General features: G+C 36.3%; 1 protein-coding gene across 1 annotated transcript in view; it reads left to right on the top strand.

The window, feature by feature from the left end:
- The window catches only part of LOC122145352 (chemokine-like protein TAFA-2), an 84,853-nt gene extending 80,551 nt beyond the window's left edge, over positions 1 to 4,302 (top strand). The window contains exon 5 of the mRNA XM_042758856.1: positions 3,591 to 4,302. Within this exon, the coding sequence (XP_042614790.1) occupies positions 3,591 to 3,602 (12 nt within the window). The 3' untranslated portion in view covers positions 3,603 to 4,302. The remainder of the gene's footprint in view (positions 1 to 3,590) is intronic.
- The last annotated feature ends 19,970 nt before the right edge of the window (positions 4,303 to 24,272 follow it).

Genomic DNA, 24,272 nt, shown 5'->3' on the forward strand with positions numbered 1-24,272 from the left:
TTCTTCTGGGAAAAAAAAATGTCACTAGAAATGTTGCGATACCAAACTTTCAGTAGTCTATAACAATAAAAATGAAATTTCAAATTCTTAACATCACAGCAAAAAATGAAAATGCAAACTATTTTGTAATTGGAAAAATAGGGAGAAAAAAAAGATGTCCAAATGTAACATGCACTGCCATAGTTTGAGGTTGGTACAGTTTTTGAAAAGAAGTTTATACTTTTATTTCACAAGGATGGATTAAATTTATCAAAAGTGACAGCAAAGACATGTTACAAAAGATATCGATTTTGAATAAACTCTGTAAATTGAACTTTCAAATTTTTATAATGTATCACATTTTCCACAAAAAAAAAAGCAGAACAACTGTTTTCAACATTGATAATAATGTTTTTTTGAGCCTGAAATCAGCATATTAGAATGATTTCTGAAGGATCATGTGACACTGAAGACTGGAGTAAATGATGCTGAAAAGTCAGCTTTGCATGACAGAAATAAATTATATTTTAAAATATATTCAAATGGTTATTTTAAATTGTAATAATATTTAGCAATATTACTGTATTTATGATTAAATCATTGCAGCTTTGTTAAAGGGATTATGGTATTATAAGTGATGATTTTGTAATTTTTTTATTTCAACTATGTGTTCCAAACCTGTAAAAGCTCCGTTCATCTTCGGAACACAAATTAAGATATTTTGGATGAAAACCTAGAGGCTTGAGACTGTCCCATAGACTGTCAAGTAAATAGCAGTGTCAAGGTCGAGCAGCAATGAAGCCAACAAGGAAGTGACTAAAACTGCAATTCATCGACTGGCCGCTTGAGGATGGCTGCAAAAGGGAGTCAATCCCATAGACTCCCCATGTTAAAATGCCCAACTTCACTGCAAAAAAAAAAGGTTTACAGCCTGGTTCAAAAAATTATTTTGGTCTATATAGCTAATTTTGCCCTTCATGACAACTGTGAGTGGGGTGAATTTTTTTAGAACTCATCCGTTTAAATTATGTTAAGCCTTAAAGTTCTGCATAATTAAGGGCGTGGCCACTTGAGTAACAGGTGGATTGCCGCTGCTGAGACTGCCGTCGAGCTAGGTGGGCGTGGCTTCAGCAACCATCTCCCGCCTTTTTGCCCATTTTCGATTATCCGGGAGAGTCGCGCGGTGACGCGCTGCCAAGATGGCGACCGCCCGCTCTGCACACTTTGAGCTTCAAAACCACTCTTCAGGAATCTACGGGTGATGTCACGGACACTACGTCCATATTTTTATACAGTCTATGGCCAAGGTCCATAAAAGGTATGAAAATCGTCGTCAGAATACTCCATCTGCCATCAGACGTGCAATCTGGGTTATATGAAGTGACGGGAACACTTTTTGTAAGCGAAGAAAACAAAAATAACAACTTTATTCAATAATTCCTTTGTCAATGGTCTCCCCTGTGTCTCTCTATATTACCATTTGCTGTGTATGTTCTTCTGTATCATCGGCGCCACAAGGATGCGCTGTTTCTACGATGGAGTATTTTGACAACGACTTTCATACCTTTTATGGATCTTGACACTGTTATTTACTTGGCAGTCTATGGGACAGTCTCAAACCTCCAGGTTTTCATCCAACATATCTTAAATTGTGTTCCGAAGACGAACTGAGCTTTTACGGGTTTGGAACGACATGGGGGTAAGTGATTAATGATAAAATTTTCATTTTGGGGTGGAGTATCCCCTAAAGATTTTTCCGGTAGTGTAATAGATTTTGTATTATTGTATTATATTAGCAAGTGTCAGCATATAATGCAGCATTGTGTATGCTACTGAAAAAAAAAATACACAATAGAATGAAGTTTTGTGCAACATGACAAATTTCAACATACATTCAGGAATATCCTGATCTCTGTCCCTACATATTGTGTTCGAATGATTCTCAGTAGCTCAGTCTGAACTTGTTTCTGTTAAATTGCCGGTCTAGTGAGCCCATGTCTGAACCAGAGAGGGAGGTAGGAAGTGAAGGAGACGGCGGCCAGGACACCTTCCACTTCCTCTGTGTGTCCTCCGGCTGCCTGCTGGCAATGACCTAAAGGTGTAGATTACACTGGGCTTCCCTTAGCAGCCTGCCAGTCTGGCCTCATCCACAACTATAGAGACCTGCCCTACCCTGGCCTCTGAACCCAGAGCCTTGCTTTTGTGTTTCAGAGCTGGAACAGGACCAGACTTGCATGCTAAACCCTCTCAGATCCAGAGGAGCTAGCGGTTCCGGTCCCTCAGTGTGCTTCTCTCTATTTCGGGCTGCTACCGCTGAGCTCATACTGGTGGTGTGGTTAATGACACTTGTAGGTGACAATACAGTGTGCCCGTGTGAGCATGTGTCAGCCCCCGTACTAACACCTCATGCCTTAGAGGAAACTTCTAATAGAAGAATTTTCCATTTTTATAGCGCTGAAGGCCCTCTAATGATCAAGAGATAATTAGTTAACCTTCTGTGATAGTAGTTGTTGTGTTATGATGATATATACTGAAATGTTGTAATGTTGTAATGTTTAGTCTACAGCGATGACACCTCATATTAACATTTCAGATTGGCTGAACACCATCGCTGTAGAAGTGACACAAACAAACAAACAAGCAAATAAATAAATATATCATTATATATAACAATTAGTAATAGTTAAAATTAGGGCTCGGCGATAAAACAATAATGATAATTATTCATAATCATTCACATCGAATTTTATTATTTTATTAATGTAGACATTCATTAAATGTATTAAAGGAGTAATGGAATATAATTACAGTATTTTTGTGCATTTGTACTAAATGTATTTAGACTTTTTCATACAAATACCTAGAGACCATATAGATAATTTTTTTTACCATGGTATCGAGGTGCTATGTGTGATTTTAACTGTGGTTGTCATGATCTAAATGTATGCTACTATGGAAGAAAACTCAAACAGAATATATCATTATAATTATATATAATTATAATTATAATTAAATTTCACCATATAAAATTGAGGTTGTTACCATTTTTACAGATCTTACAGATTTTTCGATAATGAACATAAATTTAAATCTGCATCAACTCAACTCAAGCTACTACTATTGTCAACTCAAACTACTGTCAAATATGCATTTCAAAGAGACAAAACAAAGTAATATTATTAATATTGCAGCCTGCACTGCAAACTGTGCTGAAAATATGCGTCATCAAAATCAGGCAACACAAACCTGTTTCGTGATTTGAAACAATATCGCTCATTAGAACAACATGCGAAAAACTAAGAAATTAAGTTTTCTATTAAGATATTTATTTTAAGGAAAAAATGACTGGAACAGTCATATTATTTTTGTGGATTATGCAGCAAATTAAATACAGCAAATGAAAAGAATGAAAAATGCGAATTAAAGTTTGTTTTTATTTATTTTATTTTATTTTTTACATTATTTCATATACTGTATATCACACAATAACACATACAGTTATATTTCGACTCTAAATTATGATTGAATGAGCCTCATTCATGTTGTAAAATACACCAATATATGTAATCCTATGCAGATATGAAATGATAACTTGGATTCCTCTTTTTCAGGTCACACGATAATCTGGGACCAATATACATTTGGGACTAGCAGGTTTATTTTATTTATGTTTTTGATCAAAGCAATGGAAATGAAGATACATAGACTTCAGACTACTTCACAACTATTGGGATCAAGTTGTTGGACCTCAGTGGACCATTTGAACACATGGAATTGTTTTCTCTTTTTTTCCCCCTTTTATATTTTCTCTCTGCCAAACTCCCATCTTTGCTTTGTAACAGTGTCGGACAAGATCATACACCATGTAAAGTAAATATTCCATAAAAATCAAGATGTGGACCAGTTCAGAGACATTTCTGCGATTTCAGAACAATGGATTACATTTCCTTTTTGGAGCGAAAGTGGACTTGAAAGGTTTGCTTAATACTTGAATCATATGTTGCAGAGGCACTAATATTCGGTCCCCTATCCTTTGGTGCCAATATTTCTTTCTTCTACTATGGGCAGACTTTTTGATCAGTGTGAAGTGTATGATTTTTGGGTATGGTTTTGGGGGCACTCAGCTCCATTTTGAAACAGACTTGTGCAAGAGCAAGAGGCAAGTATGACGCTAAGAATTACAGCTATTAATAATGGATGGAAAAGTTGAAGTGGTCTACGAGAGCAGTGAAAAAGAAGATAGCAAAAAGATTTATTGTTTGTTTTTAAAAGCCTTGGTGTCAGTATTTTCTCAAAATAAAAGTATCTCTATGGGAAATCTCGTCCAGTTGTAACTCTGAAGCATGATTACTTTGCAATCATAAAAGAAAAAGCGCATTTAAACGTAACATCCACCCACCAACAGAACAAAAAGAATAAACAATCAGACATCTTTCATTATCCATCTGTCACGATGCATTCGCCAGCTTTGATAAAATCTTCAAGAGCTATAAGATGTCACATGACTATGCTAATGTTCACACTGAAACTGACATGTAGCCTCTTTCTTTGATATACAGATTTATGTGCAGATGCTACATTATTAGCATTCAGTCAGTGAGTCACGTAGTGCTTTTGCAGCTGTCACAGAACACTTCAGACTGCCTTGCATAGGGCAGGGCTAATGCTATTAGCATAACACCATTTGCCAGCGATTTTGTTTGGCTAATTTACCATTAGCAATATCAACAGCAGAACAAGGAGGGGCATGGCGAGGTTAGTCAAGATGTCATTTACTTCGAGAAGTAAGTCACACAAAGGCTTGCTACGAACATGTCATAAACATAATGTTCAGACACTGGAGCGTTCATAATGATGGACTAATGTACTAATATGTTTAGCTAATTGCAGACAGTGAGCAAGCTTTCAACTGAAAGAATGTGTCATTAGCCATGATTTGGAGATAAAAGCCTTTAGGCTTGTGTGTGTGTTGAGGAAGTTTTGAGTGCTTTGACTGTGTTTTCAGGACATTGTGCTACAGGTCATGGCATTGGACAAAGGGTCAGTCTTCTGGAACAGAGAACTCAAAGACCTTTCTTGCCCTTGAATCATGGTAGGTATTTGAAATATTCATAACAGTATTATAGTGACACTAGAAACATAACCATGTTTTTAGAAGTGTGACATTAATAAAGTAATTTTCCTAAACAAATATTAGCCTTACAGCTGAGGCAATAATCAAATGATTGAGAAGTATGATTCTTTTTAGTGAATCAGCTCATTTGATCAGTTGATTTATAAATGTTGGCATTAGCTGAATTGATCAGCTGTTTGTCACAATGTTTTTTATTTTGGTTCTATTTAGTAATTTAACAATATTTATAGTTCACAAATTCTTTTGAAGCATTTTTTTTTCTAGGTGAATCAGAACGGAATGATTCGTTTACAAAACGGACTGCACAAATATGTGTATTTTGTCACTTTCTGGGTGTGCTGAGTCAGTGAGTTGCTGATTCAGAACCGTCTGGATGATTCAGTTCAATTTGTGAATGAATCATTCAGTCCTGGTTCATTGAGATGATTAAAATCAAAAGTACAGTTCGTTCATGAATTGGAGATCTACTATTTTTTGTATCTGATATACACTGATTGTAAAACTTAATATTTTCTGTCAATGATAATATTTAGACGTTTGGGCCATTCAGTCCAACTTGTGAATAAATCAGGGGATTGATTCATTTAAATGATCCAAATCAAAAGTGTAATTTGTTCATGAGTTGGAGATCACAACTACTTTTTTTTTGTTCTTGATGTACACTGATTTTAAAAAATATATGAATCCTCACAGTGATAAACTGATAAATCGTCTTTGTTAGAAGTTTATAGCTAACGTTCTGAAAAGGATTCCATGACTATAATTTCTCTTACGTGAATTATGAACTGTTTGTGAAGCTTCAGTTCTAAAGTTAGTATTTTTAACAATTTTGCATTTGTTGCTGTATGTGTGCAGCATGTTTGGAGATGTTTCAGGCTGCCTTGACTCTTTATCTCAAAACAATAAACTTTATCTCAAAACTCTTGCATTTAGAAAACTGTAGGTGCGTTTGCTTATTTCAAAGATACAAAGTTTGCATTAATAGTATGCAGAGAGCGGCATGTTCTATAAACCCAGCTGTGGAGTCTAATGAGTGGTATCAGACTGAGCTCAATGCCAGATATGGGACAGCGATGATGCCTCGTAGAGCAACCAGGATTAACCAGACTTCTCCATGCTGGGTCTCTCGGCCGTTAATCCGTCAGGCCAAGGGCAGTCGCAGCAGCTACAACATTCACAAGGCTTTCCAGAAGTATCCCGAATGAACCCTTATGAATTATCACGCCTAGCATTCTTATCTACATGCGGAGTGCGCTCCGGCCTCTGTAGAGGAAGCTGTGAGGGGGATTGAGTCCACAGCGTCTGGGCTCATTAGGGTGCAGGAAAGACACAGGTAGGAATCGGTTTGTTTGCCTCATGTCGCATCGCCCAACACTTACCACTGCTTTCATCAGCATCACCTGCATCTGAATGGTAATGGGGACATTAGGAATACAGTCACAATACAAAAGGTGGTGAGACTGGCGGAATTACAGAGTGTGCGCTGGGTTCAAAAATGCTGGGTTTTATTTGCATTGATTTTAAATATTTGCCATTCTGAGGGTTTCTAGTAATTTAGATGAGGATTTGCATAATGTTCAACAACCTCAATGAGGTTAATGGATGGTGTGGAAAGGGCAGATATGTAAGGACACTTGCTGTATTTTTTTCTCTTGACCCTTCTGTATGATGCCAGATGAGAGGGATGAATGTGAAACTGGAGAGAAGAAGATTTATGTAAATTAAGATTATCATATTCCATGTTTATAAAGTAGCATCCGGACTGTCCCATCAGTTCCGAAATCCTGGCAAAGGATTGGTTTGGAAAGGTTTCGCACTTACTGCACATGGATTTGGTATGTTGTATGCATCAATGCCTATTGTTCATCAAACATGATGGCCAGATGGTACGTGGAAGATTTTAAAGGAGTAATCCTCCCAAAAATTAATATACCATTATTATTTACTCACTCTCATGTCATTATAAACTTGTATGACTTTGTTTTCTCTGTGAAGCCCGAAATAACTTTCACACAGCTCCTTGCCAGCAATGGTCGTTCATATTGATTACATCCGACCAAAAAAACACTGAAGTCATTCATGCAATTAAAACAAATGGATTTTTGGCTCGAGGACATCAAACCAGATGTTCCAAGTATTTCAGAATTTTAGTGCACTGAAAAAAAATGGTGTTCAGTTTTAGGGGTCCACCAAGTTGCAAAATTATTTTGTTGTTGTGTGTACTTGTTTTGACTATACTTGTGAGGACCAAATGTTTTCACTTACATTTTGAAATACTTTGACACCCCCACTAGTGAGGACATTTGACTAGTCCTCACTAGTTAAAAAGTCTTATAAATCAGCCAAAAGATGATTTTATTTAAATCTGGTGTTCTGCACGTTTGTGATTGGTAAGTTTAGGGGTAGAAGTTGGGTTAGGTGAAATAAAGTATCATTAACCTGATATAAAATCAGTACAAGTCTATGCAATGTCCTCACTAAGATAGTAAAACAAATGTGTGTGTATGGGTGTGTCATTTTGTTTAGTCTACCTAATGTGCATCATATAATCTTATTGGTGTCAGTTGGCACATTGGTAGGACGATTATCAAAGGGTGAAAAAAAGCAAACAATGTGCACGTCATCTGCATCTCGAGTGGTCACACATATGGAGCATAAGGGCCACAGGAAGGTTCTCCAAAAAGTCATTAGATCATGAGTCTGTAGTGGCAGGAGTGTTGCAATTTGACTTTAATATGAACGCTATCCGTTGGCATTTCCTTCTGAGCATGACAGCGCATTGATAAGCATATTGGCATTATGCTTTGAATACGAAACCAAGCATTAGAATGAATGCTAGACGCTGGATGTTTCATAATCCTTGGACATCCTGATTGAAATGCACAAGCTGTCATTTGAAGGATACATGAAGAGGGAGCTAATATAATCTATTGGAACTGTCATCTCGGTGTAGTTTTATAGTTCAAATGAACTGGTCCTCATTTATAGAATTTCTGCCCACATGCAACTTGTTATCCAAATCCTCTCACAATCCTTAGATTTGTGCATTATATCACATTTATGGAGATAAGCAGTGTTGCTGGCGCCTTTTAATGGGTGCTTTGAAGTGAATCCTGTATGCAATTATATGTAAAAGCGTTGATAATGTTTCTCTTATCAATGGAATGACTTGCGCTCTCAGTAAAGCACAGCTCTCAATTAGGTCCTGTGCTGAAACAGTCCAATGTGCAGAAGAGTTCTTCACAGAGTAATAAATAGATAAGCTACTTGAGCTCACTCGGTCAATAGCAAACTTCCAGAATCTCTAGCAGAGCATTTGTCAAGGCCTTTTTTGTATTGTTATGTCAGTTTTCCCATCGTAATTGAAAACGCGCTCTCACCACAGGGTAGTCGTGATAATGAACATAATTAAGTAGAAATTAAGGAGACACACTCCCAAAGATCAGACCCTTGAGACGCCAGGAAGGTGGGTTCAGGTTACGTTTAGTAATCTAGACTGCAGTCTTGTTTGGTTTAAAGTCATTAAATTACAGTAATGACTAATTTCTTATTCATGCATGCATCTCACCAGAGAGTGCCGTGAGTTTTTAATAAAGGAATGCGACTGAATGAGAAACATTGCACTGCGTGTGAGAGAGAGAGAGAGAAGGAGAGGGAGCTTTGTAATTGTGCGAAGTAATTCAAAAGCACATTAATAAAACAATACAGAAACATTCTGAAATCTCTTGAGATAAAGTACATTTGCATAATTCATTAAGATTAATCAGACCCCAATACATTCAGCTGCTTCGTGGTGGAGAGGGCAAACATGAGAGGACCATTCCCTGGAAAGCCCTCTTTAATCTACAAACAATGATGTAAATCTAGGCTTGGATACTGGAATTAACCTCTCTGCACCTTCTAACCCCATTAGTACTGAAACAAACCTTTTGTGGTTCACTTTACGTCTATAATAATGCATTAATATTAAACACTTTATTCATATGAATCCTCAGAGTGTTCTCTTACAGTATGTTCTTTGTAGTTAAAAGAAGTAAATGAAGACCATACTGTGTAAAATGTATTAGACATCTGTTGATTGGATATTTGACATTGTCTCATCAGTTAAGTTGATTGTTGAACATGACCTTTTTGGTCTATATTTGACTGCTGAATGATGGATTTTTTATATGGTATTTTAGCACAAAGACCTTAACTAACTAGACTTTGTGTGGCTTATTATGTGCTCATTGGTATTTACAATGAAAGTTTGAGTCACTATTATTTTAGTATTATTTATGTACTATTATAGTATTTATTAATATTTTAAATTTGCATTTTTTATATTTTCAGTTTTCATTTTAATTAGTTTTTTTTCATATTTTATTTGTTAATTTAGTTTATTAAACTAATATTATTTATATTTAATTTTTTTTATTTTTTTTTTTTTATTTTTGTTTTTTTTATTTTTTATAGATTTTTTTTTTTTGTTTTTTTATTTTTTTTTTTTTTTTTTTATTTTATTTAATTTAATTTTATTTATATTTTATTTTATTTTTATTTTTTTTTTTTTTTTTTTTTTATTTTTTTTTATTTTATGTTTTTATTATGCTAAACTGGTTTGTGTGATTTTTATATTTATTATGGGTGCCGTAATTCATCAAATGATGATCAATGAATGGAGAAGAAAGTTATAACAAACGTGGAAAAATAAAACAGGTGAAAAAAATCCCATAGACTGCCCTTGAAGAAGGGAAACTGGGTCATATTTTGGGATCTTCATAGAAATTTGAGTGAGCTCTTCTGACCTGAGCCAGTAAGTAAAAACCCCTAAAAATCTAAAAAACACCCAGGTAATCACATAGCAACCATCTAAAAACACCTTAGCAACTACTAACGACACTTTACCTGTGACTGGGAAACATGATCCATTCACCTTTGCTGCCATCTTAGCTTTACCGCTGTACCAGGTGGATCACACAAAAATGGTACATGGTGTATTATGACATATCTAGAACAATCCTACAGTTATGTTTGATTTTGTTCTTCTGGCTTCAGTGAAGCAAAGAAGATTTGTTTTGAGGCATGAAATGAGACTGAAAGATGTCTGTAACGAAGAGCAATGGCAATCTCAAAGACCATTTTTTTTTTGTAGTAGTAGTAGTAGGTAATGGCGCCTTTTAAGAACCTGGTGGGCGAGTAGCAGGGTTTCGTCTTACACAAACACCATCTGGTGGGCTTGTCAAAGTCTGCACCTTGACAAGATGAATTAGTTTGAAATACTGTCAGATATACAGAACCAAATTAGGTTTTCTAGTTAGTAATGAAACCTGACAGAGCTTAATAAAAAAGCATTGGATCCAGAGAATGCTCCAGTCAAATTGGGTAAAAAAGTCAGACTGGAGAACTTTGGCGATAGGTTGATCTAATTGCTCAATATCCGGATAGCTTTCATCTTCAGATTGTATGTTGTAACTTGGTTAAGGGTGAATTTATTTTTGAGTGTTGTTTTTGGTTGCATGTCTCTGCCTATGTGCTGTTCATCATGAAGAGGGCTGTTTCAAGGGCTACTTTGTATTGACTTCGAGCAATGGGATTCTCTAGAGAGAGAAAGAACTTTATTTAAAGTTTTGGTCTCCACCTGAAAACTAATCCGACTCCTCTGCATGTTATTTGGCAGTGACTCAGAGAGGTGTTTTTTTAGAGAATATAATAAAACTTTTTTCTTCCAGAAATTCTCTTAAGTCTTTTAAAACTAAGTGCAGAAAAGTGTTGTGTCACTCCTCTTCTTTTTTGTGATGTGATATGAGGTGCTCAGGTCAGCCTTGGGGAGCAACTGATAAAAGCTCTAAAGGTTAACTATGTTGTCATTCAATATTAATTACAGAAGATGTTCCATTTTTTCATTCTTTTTTAATGTTTTTTTTTTTTAAGTTTTATTTTTACTATATATTTTAGCATTGTACCACATACTTTCATTAATCATACTTATTTATGATTTTTTTTTTTTTTGTTTTGTTTTGTTAGCTTACTTGTTCACAATTCTTTGCAGTTAATTTAGTTTGTTTTGTTGAGAAATACCTGCATAGTATTAATTATCACTATATTTAGTGTATCCTTATAATACAACTGTAGCTTTGCAATAGTTTCAAAGTGTTTTAGTTGGCTTGTAGAGTAGGCTGTGTAAAGTTTTAACTATTTAAATCAGAGTTTCCCCAATGTGTCTAGATGTGGGTTTAAGCATTTTTTATGGCAATAACCATTATTTAATTATTTGTAGTGTTTTTATGTGTTTAAATGTTTGATTATTGGTGCATTTAAATGCATTACTGCAGCTTCATTCTATCGGTCCTAAAGTGATACAAATTCTCTCATTTATTAAAATAATTTACTCACTCCCATGTTGTTCCAAACCTGTATGACTTTCTTTGTTCAGAGGAAAACAAAAGAAGATATTTTCAGTGTTTGTGAAAACTGTTTTTATCCTTACAATGAAAGTCAATGGACTGTAAAAGAGCATGAAACCTCATTGTATGAACAAACACAATGAGGGATATTTCAAAATAAAAAAAAAAACATAAGTTTGGAATGTTTGGAATAACATAAATGTGAGCTAATGATGATAGAATTTATTTGGTGTGTGTGAACTAAGATACCTTTAAACGCCAACAACATCTATAAAATCAAGAATACAGTGATAGTATTTAGAACTCAACTCTAAGACTCAACTCAACTCTTACATGAATTAGTCCACAATCAGTTTTTGGGTTTATGAAATGGGTCTTAGGCATTTTAGACACCCGGCTTTAAATGATTAGCGCTTGTATTTTGGCAAAACAACTGTGCATTGGTTCCCATCAGGTGTGCGGGTTTAGTGTCCTTCGAGCCAGTAGCCAGTGTACATTTTTGTACATTTTTGCCCCATTTATGCACACACCACACAAGGCTTTCACATCAATTGTTTTGAGAACATTCCCTCAACATGCCTCCAAATACTCTTCCTCCTCGATTTTTCATATCAGCCTATTTTCCGTGGGTACCATGAATGCAGTGTTTTGTGAGGTTTCCGCCAGCCGCCGTGCCTGAGGAAGTTTCCTCAGAACCTCATTCTCTCGCATTGCCTCAATGCCCAAGGGTCAGCTGAGGGGGGCTGCAGTCATTGAAAAGGAAATTATCTTTTGTGATTCTTACCAAAAGAGATGGGAGAACGGGAACGCGATTGAGGAGGAGAGACGGAGCGAAGGGGGAGGGGGGGTTGGAGAGGAAAACGCCTCTTTCTTTTGCAAACCTGTGAAACAGGTTAATGGGACGAGTAGTGCTGGAAGAGTTGATACCTATCTACTCCAAAAAAGAGAGCGAGTACACACAGAATGACTATTTAAACTCTGAAGCATGATTACTTTGCAATCCTTAAAAGAAAAAGCATTTAGCGTATATACGCCGGCAGGAACAAAAGAATAAACGATAAGATAATCATGTTCATTAGGCCTATATGTCACGATGCATTCGCCAAGCTGGATAAATCTCCAAGAGCTTAAGAGTCAATGACTATGATAATGTTCACACTGAAACTGACATGTAGCCTCTTTCTTGATATACAACGATTTATGTGCAGAGCTACATTATTAGATTCAGTCATGAGTCACGAGTGCTTTTGCAGCATCAACAGAACACTTCAGACTGCCTTGCATAGGGCAGGGCGGAAGTATTCGCCATACCCATTGCCAGCCATTTGTTTGGACTAATTTACCTATTAGCAATATCAACGCAGAACAAGGAGGGTGCATGGAGAGTTAGTTCAAGATGTCCATTTACTTCGAGAAAGTAAGTCACACAAAGGCTTGCTACGAACATGTAATAAAACATAATGTTCGACACGGAGCGTCATAATGATGGACTAATGTCCTAAATGTAGCTAAATGCAGACAGTGAGCAAGCTTTCACTGAAAGCATGTGTCATTAGCCATGATTTGGAGAGAAAAGCCTTAGGCTGTGGTGTGTTGAGGAAGTTTTGAGTGCTTGCTGGTGTTTTCAGGACATTGTGACTACAGAGTCAGGCATTTGGACAAAGGGGTCAGTCTCTGAACAGAGAAAACTCAAAGATCCTCTTCTTGCCTTGAATCTGGTGGTATTTGACATATTCATAACAGATATAGTGACACTGAAACAAACCATGTTTTAGCAGTGTGACATTAATAAAGTAATTTTCCGAAACAAATATTAGCCTTACAGCTGATGGCAAACTATCAAATGATTGAGACGTATGATTCTTTTTAGTGAATCAGCTCATTTTTGATCAGTTGATTTATAAATGTTGGCATTAGCTAATTGATCAGCGTTTGTCACAATGTTTTTATTTTGGTTCTATTTAGTAATTTAACAATATTTATAGTTCACAAAATTCTGGTTGAAGCATTTTTTTTCTAGGGTGAATCAGACGGAATGATGGTTTACAAAACGGACTGCACAAACATGTGTATTTTGTCACTTTCTGGAATTATTAGCACAGGTCAGTGAGTTGCTGATTCAGAACCGTCTGGATGATTCAGTTCAATTTGTGAATGAATCATTCAGTCCTGGTTCATTGAGATGATTAAAAATCCAAAGTACAGTTCGTTCATGAATTGGAATCTACTGTTTTTGTATCTGATATACACTGGTTGTAAACTTAATATTTTCTGTCAATGATAATATTTAGACGTTTTGAGGCCTTCGTCAACTTGTGAAGGAAATCAGCGGGATTGATTATTAAATGAATCAACTCAAAAGGTTATTTGTTCATGAGTTGGAGATCACAACTACTGTTGTTTTTGTCTTCCTTGGATGTACCTGGATTTTTAAAAATCTATGAAATCCTCACAGTGATAACTGTGCTTAAATCGTCTTTGGTTGAGTAGAAGTTATAGCTAACGTTCTGAAAAGGATTCCCATGACTATAATTTCCCCCCTCCTTACGGGGAATTATGAACTGTTTGTGAAGCTTTCAGTGTTCCTTAAAGTTTAGTATTTTTTAACAATTATTTGCATTTGTTTTGCTGTATGGTTTGCAGCAGTGTTAAATGGAGATGTTTCAGGGCTGCCTTGGACTCGTGTATCTGGCAAAAACATCAAACTTTAAATCTCAAAACACCTCCCCTTGTGCCATTTAGAAAAACTGTTAGGTGCGTTTTTTTTTTGGGGGGCTTATTATCCCAAAGATTACAAAGTTTGCAATTAATAGTAATGCACTGTGGAGAGCGGCGATCCAAAGATTTCTAATTAAAAACCCAGCTGTGTGAAGTCCTTAATGAGTTGTGATCAGAACCTGAGCTCAAAATGCCAGAGTATGGGACAGCGGATGAATGATCCCTCGTAAGAGGCAACACCAAGGATTTTTTAACCAGACCTTTCCTCCATGCCTGGGTCTCTGCGGCTACCGTTTACTCCGATCAGGCCAAGGCAGTCGCAGCAAATACAAAACATTCACAAGGCTTTCCAGAAGATCCTGAATGAACCCTTATGAATTATCATGCCTAGCATCCTTATCTACATGCAGAGCGCACTCGGGCCTCTATAGAAGAAGCTGTGAGGGGGATTGAGTCCACGGGTGTCCGGGCTCATTAGGGTGCAGGGAAGACACAGGTAGGAGTCAGTTTGTTTGCCTCATGTCACATTACCCAACACATACCACTGCTTTCATCAGCATCACCTGCATCTGAATGGTAATGGGGACATTAGGAATACAGTCACAATACAAAAAGGTGTCTCGTGAGACTGGCCGGAATTACAGAGTGTGTTGCTGGTTTTTCAAAAAATGCTGGGTTTTATTTTGCATTGATTTTTTAAATATTGCCATTCTGAGGGTTTCCTAGTATTTTTAGATGAGGATTTGCATAATGTTCAACAACCTCAATGAGGTTATGGATGGTGTGGAAAGGGCAGATATGTAAGGACACTTGCCTTGCTGTATTTTTTCTCTCGACCCTTCTGTATGATGCCAGATGAGAGGGATGAGTGCGAAACTGGAGAGAAAGAGATTTATGTAAATGAAGATTATCATATTCTATGTTTATAAAGTAACATCCAGACCTTCCCATCAGTTCCGAAATCCTGGCAAAGGATTGGTTTGGAAAGGTTTCGCACTTACTGCACATGGATTTTTGGGTATGTGGTATGCAATCAAGGCCTATTGTTCATATCAAACTGATGGCCAGATGGTACGTGGAAGATTTTAAAGGAGATTAATCCTCCCAAAAATTACTATACCATTATTATTTACTCACTCTCATGTCATTATAAAACTTGTATGACTTTGATTTTCTCTGTGAAGCCCGAAATAACTTTCCACACAGCTTCCTTTGCCCAGCAATGGTCCCCCCCCCGTCATATTGATTTACATCCGACCAAAAAAAACAATGAAGTCATCAGGCAATTAAAACAAATTGGATTTTTTGGCTCGAGGACATCAAACCAGATGTTCACGTATTTCAGGAAGTTTTTTTTTAGTGCCACTGAAAAAAACTGGTGTGTTCAGTTTTAGGGGTCCCCACCAAGTTGCAAATTATTTGTTTGTTTTGTGTGTTGTACTTGTTTTGACTATACTTTGGGAGGACCAAAATGTTTTTTTTCACTTACATTTTTGAAATACTTTGACACCCCACTAGTGGAGGACATTTGACTAGTCCTCCACTAGTTAAAAAGTCTTATAAATCAGCCAAAAGATGATTTTATTTTTAAATCTGGTGTTCTTGCACGTTTGTGATTGGGTACGTTTAGGGGTAGAAGTTTGGGTTAGAGTGAAATAAAGTATCATTAACCCTGATCTAAATCAGTAACAAGTCTTATGCATGTCCCTCACTAAAGATAGTAAACAAATGTGGGTGTATGGGTGTTGTCATTTTGTTTAGTCTACCTAATGTGCATCATTTTATAAATCTTATTGGTGTCAGTTTTGGCACATTGGTAGGCGATTTATCCAAGGGTTGAAAAAAAGCAAACAATGTGCACGTCCATCTGCATCTCGAGTGGTCACACATATGGAGATAAATCCCCAGGGCCCACCGGATAGGTTCTCCAAAAAAGTCATTTAGACTCATTGAGTCTGTAGTTGGCAGGGAGTGTTGCATTTTTTGACTTTAATATGAAACGCTATCCGTTGGCATTTCCTTCTGAGCATGACCAGCGCATTGCAGAAAGCATATTGGCATTATTTGCTGCGTTGAATACGAAAACCAAGCATTAGAATGAAATTGCTAGACGCTGGATGTTTTTCATAATCCCTTGGACATCCCTTGATTTGAAATGCACAAAGCTGTCATTTGAAGGATACATGAAGAGGGAGCATAATATTATTCTAGTGGAACTGTCATCTCGGTGTAGTTTTATAGTTCTACAATGAACTGGTCCTCATTTATAAGAATTTTTCTGGCCCACATGCAACTTTGTTATCCAAAATCCTCTCACAATCACCTTTAGATTTGTGCAATTTATATCACATTTATGGGAGATAATCGCAGTGTTGCTGGCGCCTTTTAATGGGTGCTTTGAAGTGAATCCTGTATGCAATTATATGTAAAAGCGTTTGATAGATGTTTCTCTTATCATGGAATGACTTGCCGCTCTCAGTAAAGCAACAGCTCTCTCAATTAGGTCCTGTGCTGAAACAGTCCAATGTGCAGAAGAGTTCTTCACAGAGTTAATAAATAGATAAGCTACTTGAGCTCACTCGGTCAATAGCAAACTTCCAGAATCTACTAGCAGAGCAGTTTTTTGTCAAGGCCTTTTTTGTATTGTATGTTGTCAGTTTTCCCATCGTAATTGAAAACGCGCTCTCACCACAGGGTAGAAGTCGTGATAATGAACATAATTAGTAGAAATTAAGGAGACACACTCCCAAAGATCAGACCCTTGAGGACGCCAGGAGGTGGGTGGGTTCAGGTTACGTTTAGTAATCTAGACTGCAGTCTTGTTTGGTTTAAAGTCATTAAATTACAGTAATGACTAATTTCTTATTCATGCATGCATCTCACCAGAGAGTGCCGTGAGTTTTTTTAATAAAGGAATGCGACTGAATGAGAAACATTGCACTGCGTGTGAGAGAGAGAGAGAGAAGGAGAGGGAGCTTTTGTAATTGTGCGAAGTAATTCAAAAGCACATTAATAAAACAATACAGAAACATTCTGAAATCTCTTGAGATAAAGTACATTTGCATAATTCATTAAGATTAATCAGACCCCAATACATTCAGCTGCTTCGTGGTGGAGAGGGCAAACATGAGAGGACCATTTCCCTGGGAAAGGCCCTCTTTAATCTACAAAACAATGATGTAAATCTAGGCTTGGATACTGGAAATTAAACTCTCACTGCACCTTCTAACCCCATTAGTACTGAAACAAAACCTTTTGTGGTTCACGTTTTACGTCTATAATAATGCATTAATATTAAACACTTTATTCATATGAATCCTCAGAGTGTTCTCTTACAGTATGTTCTTTGTAGTTAAAAGAAGTAAAATGAAGACCATACTGTGTAAAAATGTATTAGACATCTGTTTGATTTGATATTTGACATTGTCTCATCAGTTAAGTTGATTGTTGAACATGACCTTTTTTGGTCTATATTTGACTGCTGAATGATGGATTTTTTATATGGTATTTTAGCACAAAGACCTTAACTAACTAGACTTTGTGTGGCTTATTATGTGCTCATTGGTATTTACAATGAAAGTTTGAGTCACTATTATTTTAGTATTATTTATGTACTATTATATAGTATTTATTAATATTTTAAATTTGCATTTTTTATATTTTCAGTTTTTCATTTTAATTAGTTTTTTTTTTCATATTTTATTTGTTAATTTAGTTTATTAAACTAATATTATTTATATTCACTTTTTATAATTTTTTTTTATTAATTTTGGTTATTTTAATTTTATAAAGCTTTATTTTTTAGGTTTTCATATTTAATTTAATTTAATTTAATTTAATTTAATTTAATTTTATTTTATTTTATTTTATTTTATTTTATTTTATTTTATTTCAATTACCCATTTGTTTGTATTATCTGTTAACATTAACAACACTGGTTCATGTCATTTTTCTAGTGATCATGGGTGCCGTAATTCATCAAATGATGATCAATGAATGGAGAAGAAAGTTATAACAAACGTGGAAAATAAAACAGGTGAAAAAAATCCCATAGACTGCCCTTGAAGAAGGGAACTGGGTCATATTTTGGGATCTTCATAGAAATTTGAGTGAGCTCTTCTGACCTGAGCCAGTAAGTAAAACACCTAAAAATCTAAAACACCCAGGTAATCACATAGCAACCATCTAAAACACCTTAGCAACTACTAACGACACTTTACCTGTGACTGGAAACATGATCCATTCACCTTTGCTGCCATCTTAGCTTTACCGCTGTACCAGTGGATCACACAAAAATGGTACATGGTGTATTATGACATATCTAGAACAATCCTACAGTTATGTTTGATTTTGTTCTTCTGGCTTCAGTGAAGCAAAGAAGATTTGTTTTGAGGCATGAAATGAGACTGAAAGATGTCTGTAACGAAGAGCAATGGCAATCTCAAAGACCATTTTTTTTTGTAGTAGTAGTAGTAGGTAATGGCGCCTTTTAAGAACCTGGTGGGCGAGTAGCAGGGTTTCGTCTTACACAAACACCATCTGGTGGGCTTGTCAAAGTCTGCACCTTGACAAGATGAATTAGTTTGAAATACTGTCAGATATACAGAACCAAATTAGGTTTTCTAGTTAGTAATGAAACCTGACAGAGCTTAATAAAAAAGCATTGGATCCAGAGAATGCTCCAGTCAAATTGGGTAAAAAAGTCAGACTGGAGAACTTTGGCGATAGGTTGATCTAATTGCTCAATATCCGGATAGCTTTCATCTTCAGATTGTATGTTGTAACTTGGTTAAGGGTGAATTTATTTTTGAGTGTGTTTGTTTTTTGGTTGCATGTCTCTGCCTATGTGCTGTTTTCATCATGAAGAGGGCTGTTTCAAGGGCTACTTTGTATTGACTTCGAGCAATGGGATTCTCTAGAGAGAGAAAGAACTTTATTTAAAGTTTTGGTCTCCACCTGAAAACTAATCCGACTCCTCTGCATGTTATTTGGCAGTGACTCAGAGAGGTGTTTTAGAATATAATAAAACTTTTTTCTTCCAGAATTCTCTTAAGTCTTTTAAACTAAGTGCAGAAAAGGTTTTGTCACTCCTCTTCTTTTTGTGATGTGATATGAGGTTGCTCAGGTCAGCCTTGGGGAGCAACTGATAAAAGCTCTAAAGGTTAACTATGTTGTCATTCAATATTTATACAGAAGATGTTCCATTTTTTTCATTCTTTTTTAATGTTTTTTTTTTTTAAGTTTTATTTTTACTATATATTTTAGCATTGTACCACATACTTCATTAATCATACTTATTTATGATTTTTTTTTTTTTTGTTTTGTTTTGTTAGCTTACTTGTTCACAATTCTTTGCAGTTCATTTAGTTTGTTTTTGTTGAGAAATACCTGCATAGTATTAATTATCACTATATTTAGTGTATCCTTATAATACAACTGTAGCTTTGCAATAGTTTCAAAGTGTTTTAGTTGGCTTGTAGAGTAGGCTGTGTAAAGTTTAACTATTTAAATCAGAGTTTCCCCAATGTGTCTAGATGTGGTTTAAGCATTTTTTATGGCAATAACCATTATTTAATTATTTGTAGTGTTTTTATGTGTTTAAATGTTTGATTATTGGTGCATTTAAATGCATTACTGCAGCTTCATTCTATCGGTCCTAAAGTGATACAAATTCTCTCATTTATTAAAATAATTTACTCACTCCCATGTTGTTCCAAACCTGTATGACTTTCTTTGTTCAGAGGAACACAAAAGAAGATATTTTCAGTGTTTGTGAACTGTTTTTATCCTTACAATGAAAGTCAATGGACTGTAAAAGAGCATTGAACCTCATTGTATGAACAAACACAATGAGGGATATTTCAAAATAAAAAAAAAAACATAAGTTTGGAATGTTTGGAATAACATAAATGTGAGCTAATGATGATAGAATTTATTTGGTGTGTGTGAACTATACCTTTAAACGCCAACAACATCTATAAAATCAAGAATACAGTGATAGTATTTAGAACTCAACTCTAAGACTCAACTCAACTCTTACATGAATTAGTCCACAATCAGTTTTGGGTTTATGAAATGGGTCTTAGGCATTTTAGACACCCTGCTTTAAATGAGTAGCAGCTTGTATTTTGGCAAACAACTGTGCATTGGTTCCCATCAGGTGTGCGGGTTTAGTGTCCTTCGAGCCAGTAGCCAGTGTACATTTTTGTACATTTTTGCCCCATTTATGCACACACCACACCAGCTGTCACATATTGTTTGAGAACATTACCCTCACATGCCTCCAAATACTCTTCCTCCTCGATTTTTTCATATCAGCCTTATTTCCGTGGGTAATGAATGCAGTGTTTTGTGAGGTTTCCGCCAGCCGCCGTGCCTGAGGAAGTTATCCTCAGAACCTCATTCTCTCTGCATTGCCTCAATGCCCAAGGGTCAGCTGAGGGGGCTGCAGTCATTTGAAAAGGAAATTATCTTTTGTGATTCTTACCAAAAGAGATGGAGAACGGGAACGCGATTGAGGAGGAGAGACGGAGCGAAGGGGGAGGGGGGGTTGGAGAGAAAACGCCTCTTTCTTTTGCAACCTGTGAACAGGTTAATGGGAGCTAGTGCTGGAATGAGTTGATACCTATCTACTCCAAAAAAGAGAGAGAGATACACACAGAATGACTATTTAATGGCTTCCGAACAGCTTCTTTCTCCTTGGCCCCATTTCTCGATGCGTGCGCATTTATTTATTTATTTATTTCTTCTGCTGTGGTAAATAGCTTCTTGGGGAGAGAGCCAATTTTGCCTAATGGGCAAGTTTCCATAAGGTGGGTCAGAACATTGATAGCAAGGCTGATGAGTTGGCAGGAAAGGTGAGTGCTCTCATTCGACAAGCCTCTCATTACAAGGCTCCCTCAAGAGAGGATGTTGATGCTTCTTGCGAGGAAGGACGAAACGTTGGGATGAGAGTACTTTTTGATGACTGTCAAAGTTTACATTATCCTTAATGACACTCGTCTCTGCATCTTATTTGTCAAGATATATATGTGTTGTGATTGATGTGTCTTCGAGCTTCTGCTTTGTCATCACAATAAGCTATACCAATGGTACGACCCTCGGGGAATGCATTATTTTCTTTTGTGGAATACAAAGGGAGTGGAGGATTGTGCAGCATTTAGAATTCAACTGAAATTGCCTTTTTAAATTCCAGATCAGGTTTTGGATTTGAATTGCGGTAGCAAACATGATGCAGGACTGCAATTTGAATTTTGAATGCAAGAGAATAAAATTAAAATAAGTAGATTCAGAAAGACAAACTTTGAATGTTGGCTTGAAGAAGGCTAGTTTGAAAAGCCTTGAACACTGAAAGATTATAGGCTGTACAGAGAGAGACAGAGAGATACTACACAGAGAGAGAAATAGAAAGAGAGATAAAGACTTACATATAGAGATATGGAATTTTTTTTTTAGATTTAACAACAATAACATTATTATTAACTATATATATATCTATATATATATATATATATGTGTGTGTGTGTGTGTGTGTGTGTGTGTATGTATGCATTATTAACATTTAAACCTTAAAAAGCTATAAGCTATTGTTTGTATACATAAAGAAATACTACTTTTAAGATATTTCAGCTTTAATATATAAATTGGTCAATTTATATTAATGTGCAACATTTTTTATATTTAATTTTATATTATTTAAAATAAAAAAAAAATATATATACACACACACACACACACACACACACACACACACACACACACACACACACACACACACACACACAACTCCAATCTATCATACAACCTTTAAAAGTGAAATTATATTATATTATTTTTAGATCTTCACCAATAATGACTTCAAGTGGTACTCACTCCGGCTCAATAATATCTAAAGTTGTATTGTTAGATCTGCTGAGAAGCATAATAGACCCAAAAAGGACACCTAATCACACCTCCTTCCACTCGTGCCCTACTTCTGCTCTGCATAATGCAAGCGTCGCAACATACTGCAGAACGTACTTGATCTGTATTCGCTACCATAATCACCATCAAGTCCCTCAACAGGCAACATAGCGCAATTCATCATCCAAAGCAATAAAGGGTACGGCACCCACCGAAGGCCAGAGGCTTATTCAAGCTCTCTGAGCCCTCTGAGTTTGGAGGAACCTTCTAGAACAGATGCTCCTCACTAATTATGTGTTGTAGTGCAGTACCCAAATGCCCACTGCTGCCTTCTTGTGAGAGACCTGGTCATCCATGTCTCATATGCTGTCTCTAGTTACTGGAGGGCACTCCCCTCCATCTGTGTGGGACCAGACAAGTGCCAGCGAAGGTACCGAGCCCAGCCCAACGAGTGCAGTCTGGGTTTCTCTTTAAGCCCAGGGCCCTCTGTGCAGGGAAGGGGATGGCTGTTAACATTCATGGGTAATTAGCAGATGAGATTCCCATCCCTGGAGCGGCAAACACTGCTGGCACCTCCTCCTTTTCAACAACGTTTTACTTGTTGTGACATTGGGTTAGTGTCATTACAGAATTTTTCCTCTTCCATCTACTCCACAAATACACAGTGTGACAGAAAATCACAATACGTTGTCTTAGCATAAACTTTTTATTATTAGTAATCAGATTAGTAATTGCTGGTAAATTTCACAAATTATTACAAAGAAATGGCAAGTTACGTTGAATTAAACATGAAATTCAGCTGAGAGTTGTTTCAGTATTTTCTTGTTAAACATGTTCAATAAATATATATTTTTTTAATTTACAAAAAAAAAAAAAAAAAAAAAAAAAATACAGCAGGCCACTACTGCTATGTAAATAAAACTGTAAATGTAAATAAATAAAAAAATCCTACAAAACTTGCATGTTTCTGTTCCCCATCAACTAGCAATTTCATGTTATGAATAAATTGTTTGACAGAGTTGAGTACTTCTGCTTATAGTTTAAAATCAGATCAGTGCCCTAAACTAAGCTGTTTTATTTTAGAGACAGCGGATTGCATTTCTGTAAATATAAATGAAAATAATCAAACCTGTTGACGTGAGAATACTTAGTGTTGCTGCTATATCCTACAAAACTGGGCTGTTTATTACAGTATTTTGTAGATTAGTAGTTATATACCCAGCAATTTTATGTTATTAGGTGCCACTGCTGTCAGGAAGAAAATGCATTTTGTTTTGACAGATCTCCTTCTATGTCTTTACTTACAGAAAGATATTTATACACAATTATGTAAACAGAAGCACAAGATTCCAATTTGGCAACAAAGCAAAAGTCACACGCTAGCATCACAATGACAACCGTAGACACCACTGACATGGCTTTGTCAGTTCATAGCTGCCTGCAGAATTAAAGGAACTAAACGTGTAGTGTGGTCCCAGAGCTCTCTAAGAATAGACATGTGAATTTAAGTGCAGAGAAAGCTTGTGTTAGGTTTAACACTGCGTTCTCTGCTGAGGTTGTTAGCTCATTTAGGGATGTGGATAATTCAAGAAAAAAAGCATTTACTGTACATCCCCAGCAGCTAGTGGGCTCATATGCATACATGTGTTTAACTGAAAAAAATAATAAGAGAAAGCAGGGGGGGAGAGGAGGTCAATATGGAAAAACTGTGGACTATGTGTTCGTCAGTCTGTGTGTTTATGTATGTGTGCAAGCCTAAAGCTAATACACATGCTATCCAAGACCTCTGAAGGCACGGGTTAAATAAGGGTGGGAGGAATTCACAATGCCAGACCTAAAGCTGCTTACTGTAAAATGGCAGTGAAAACTCAGTGGACACAATGTCAGATGTTCTCCTTTTCAGTATGAAGCAGTAATTTAGCAGTCAGAGGAGGTGAGAGAGCCAGATGACACGCTTTTGTGATGACATTAAGGGAAATGTTGGATCTTGTAGATGTCTAGTGTCTGTGGTTTGTGTCTGTCTGTGTGTAAGAGAGAGAGTGTATTTAGCACTTTTCGACAAACGGGGTACAGTTTTGAATACTTTTGTCATTTTTAGCAGTCGTTTAGTGAAAGAAGATGTTTTAACCTTGAGAAAATGTTGTTTGACCACT

This window comes from Cyprinus carpio, chromosome A6 (genome assembly GCF_018340385.1).
Source record: "Cyprinus carpio isolate SPL01 chromosome A6, ASM1834038v1, whole genome shotgun sequence".
Classification (NCBI taxonomy): domain Eukaryota; kingdom Metazoa; phylum Chordata; class Actinopteri; order Cypriniformes; family Cyprinidae; genus Cyprinus; species Cyprinus carpio.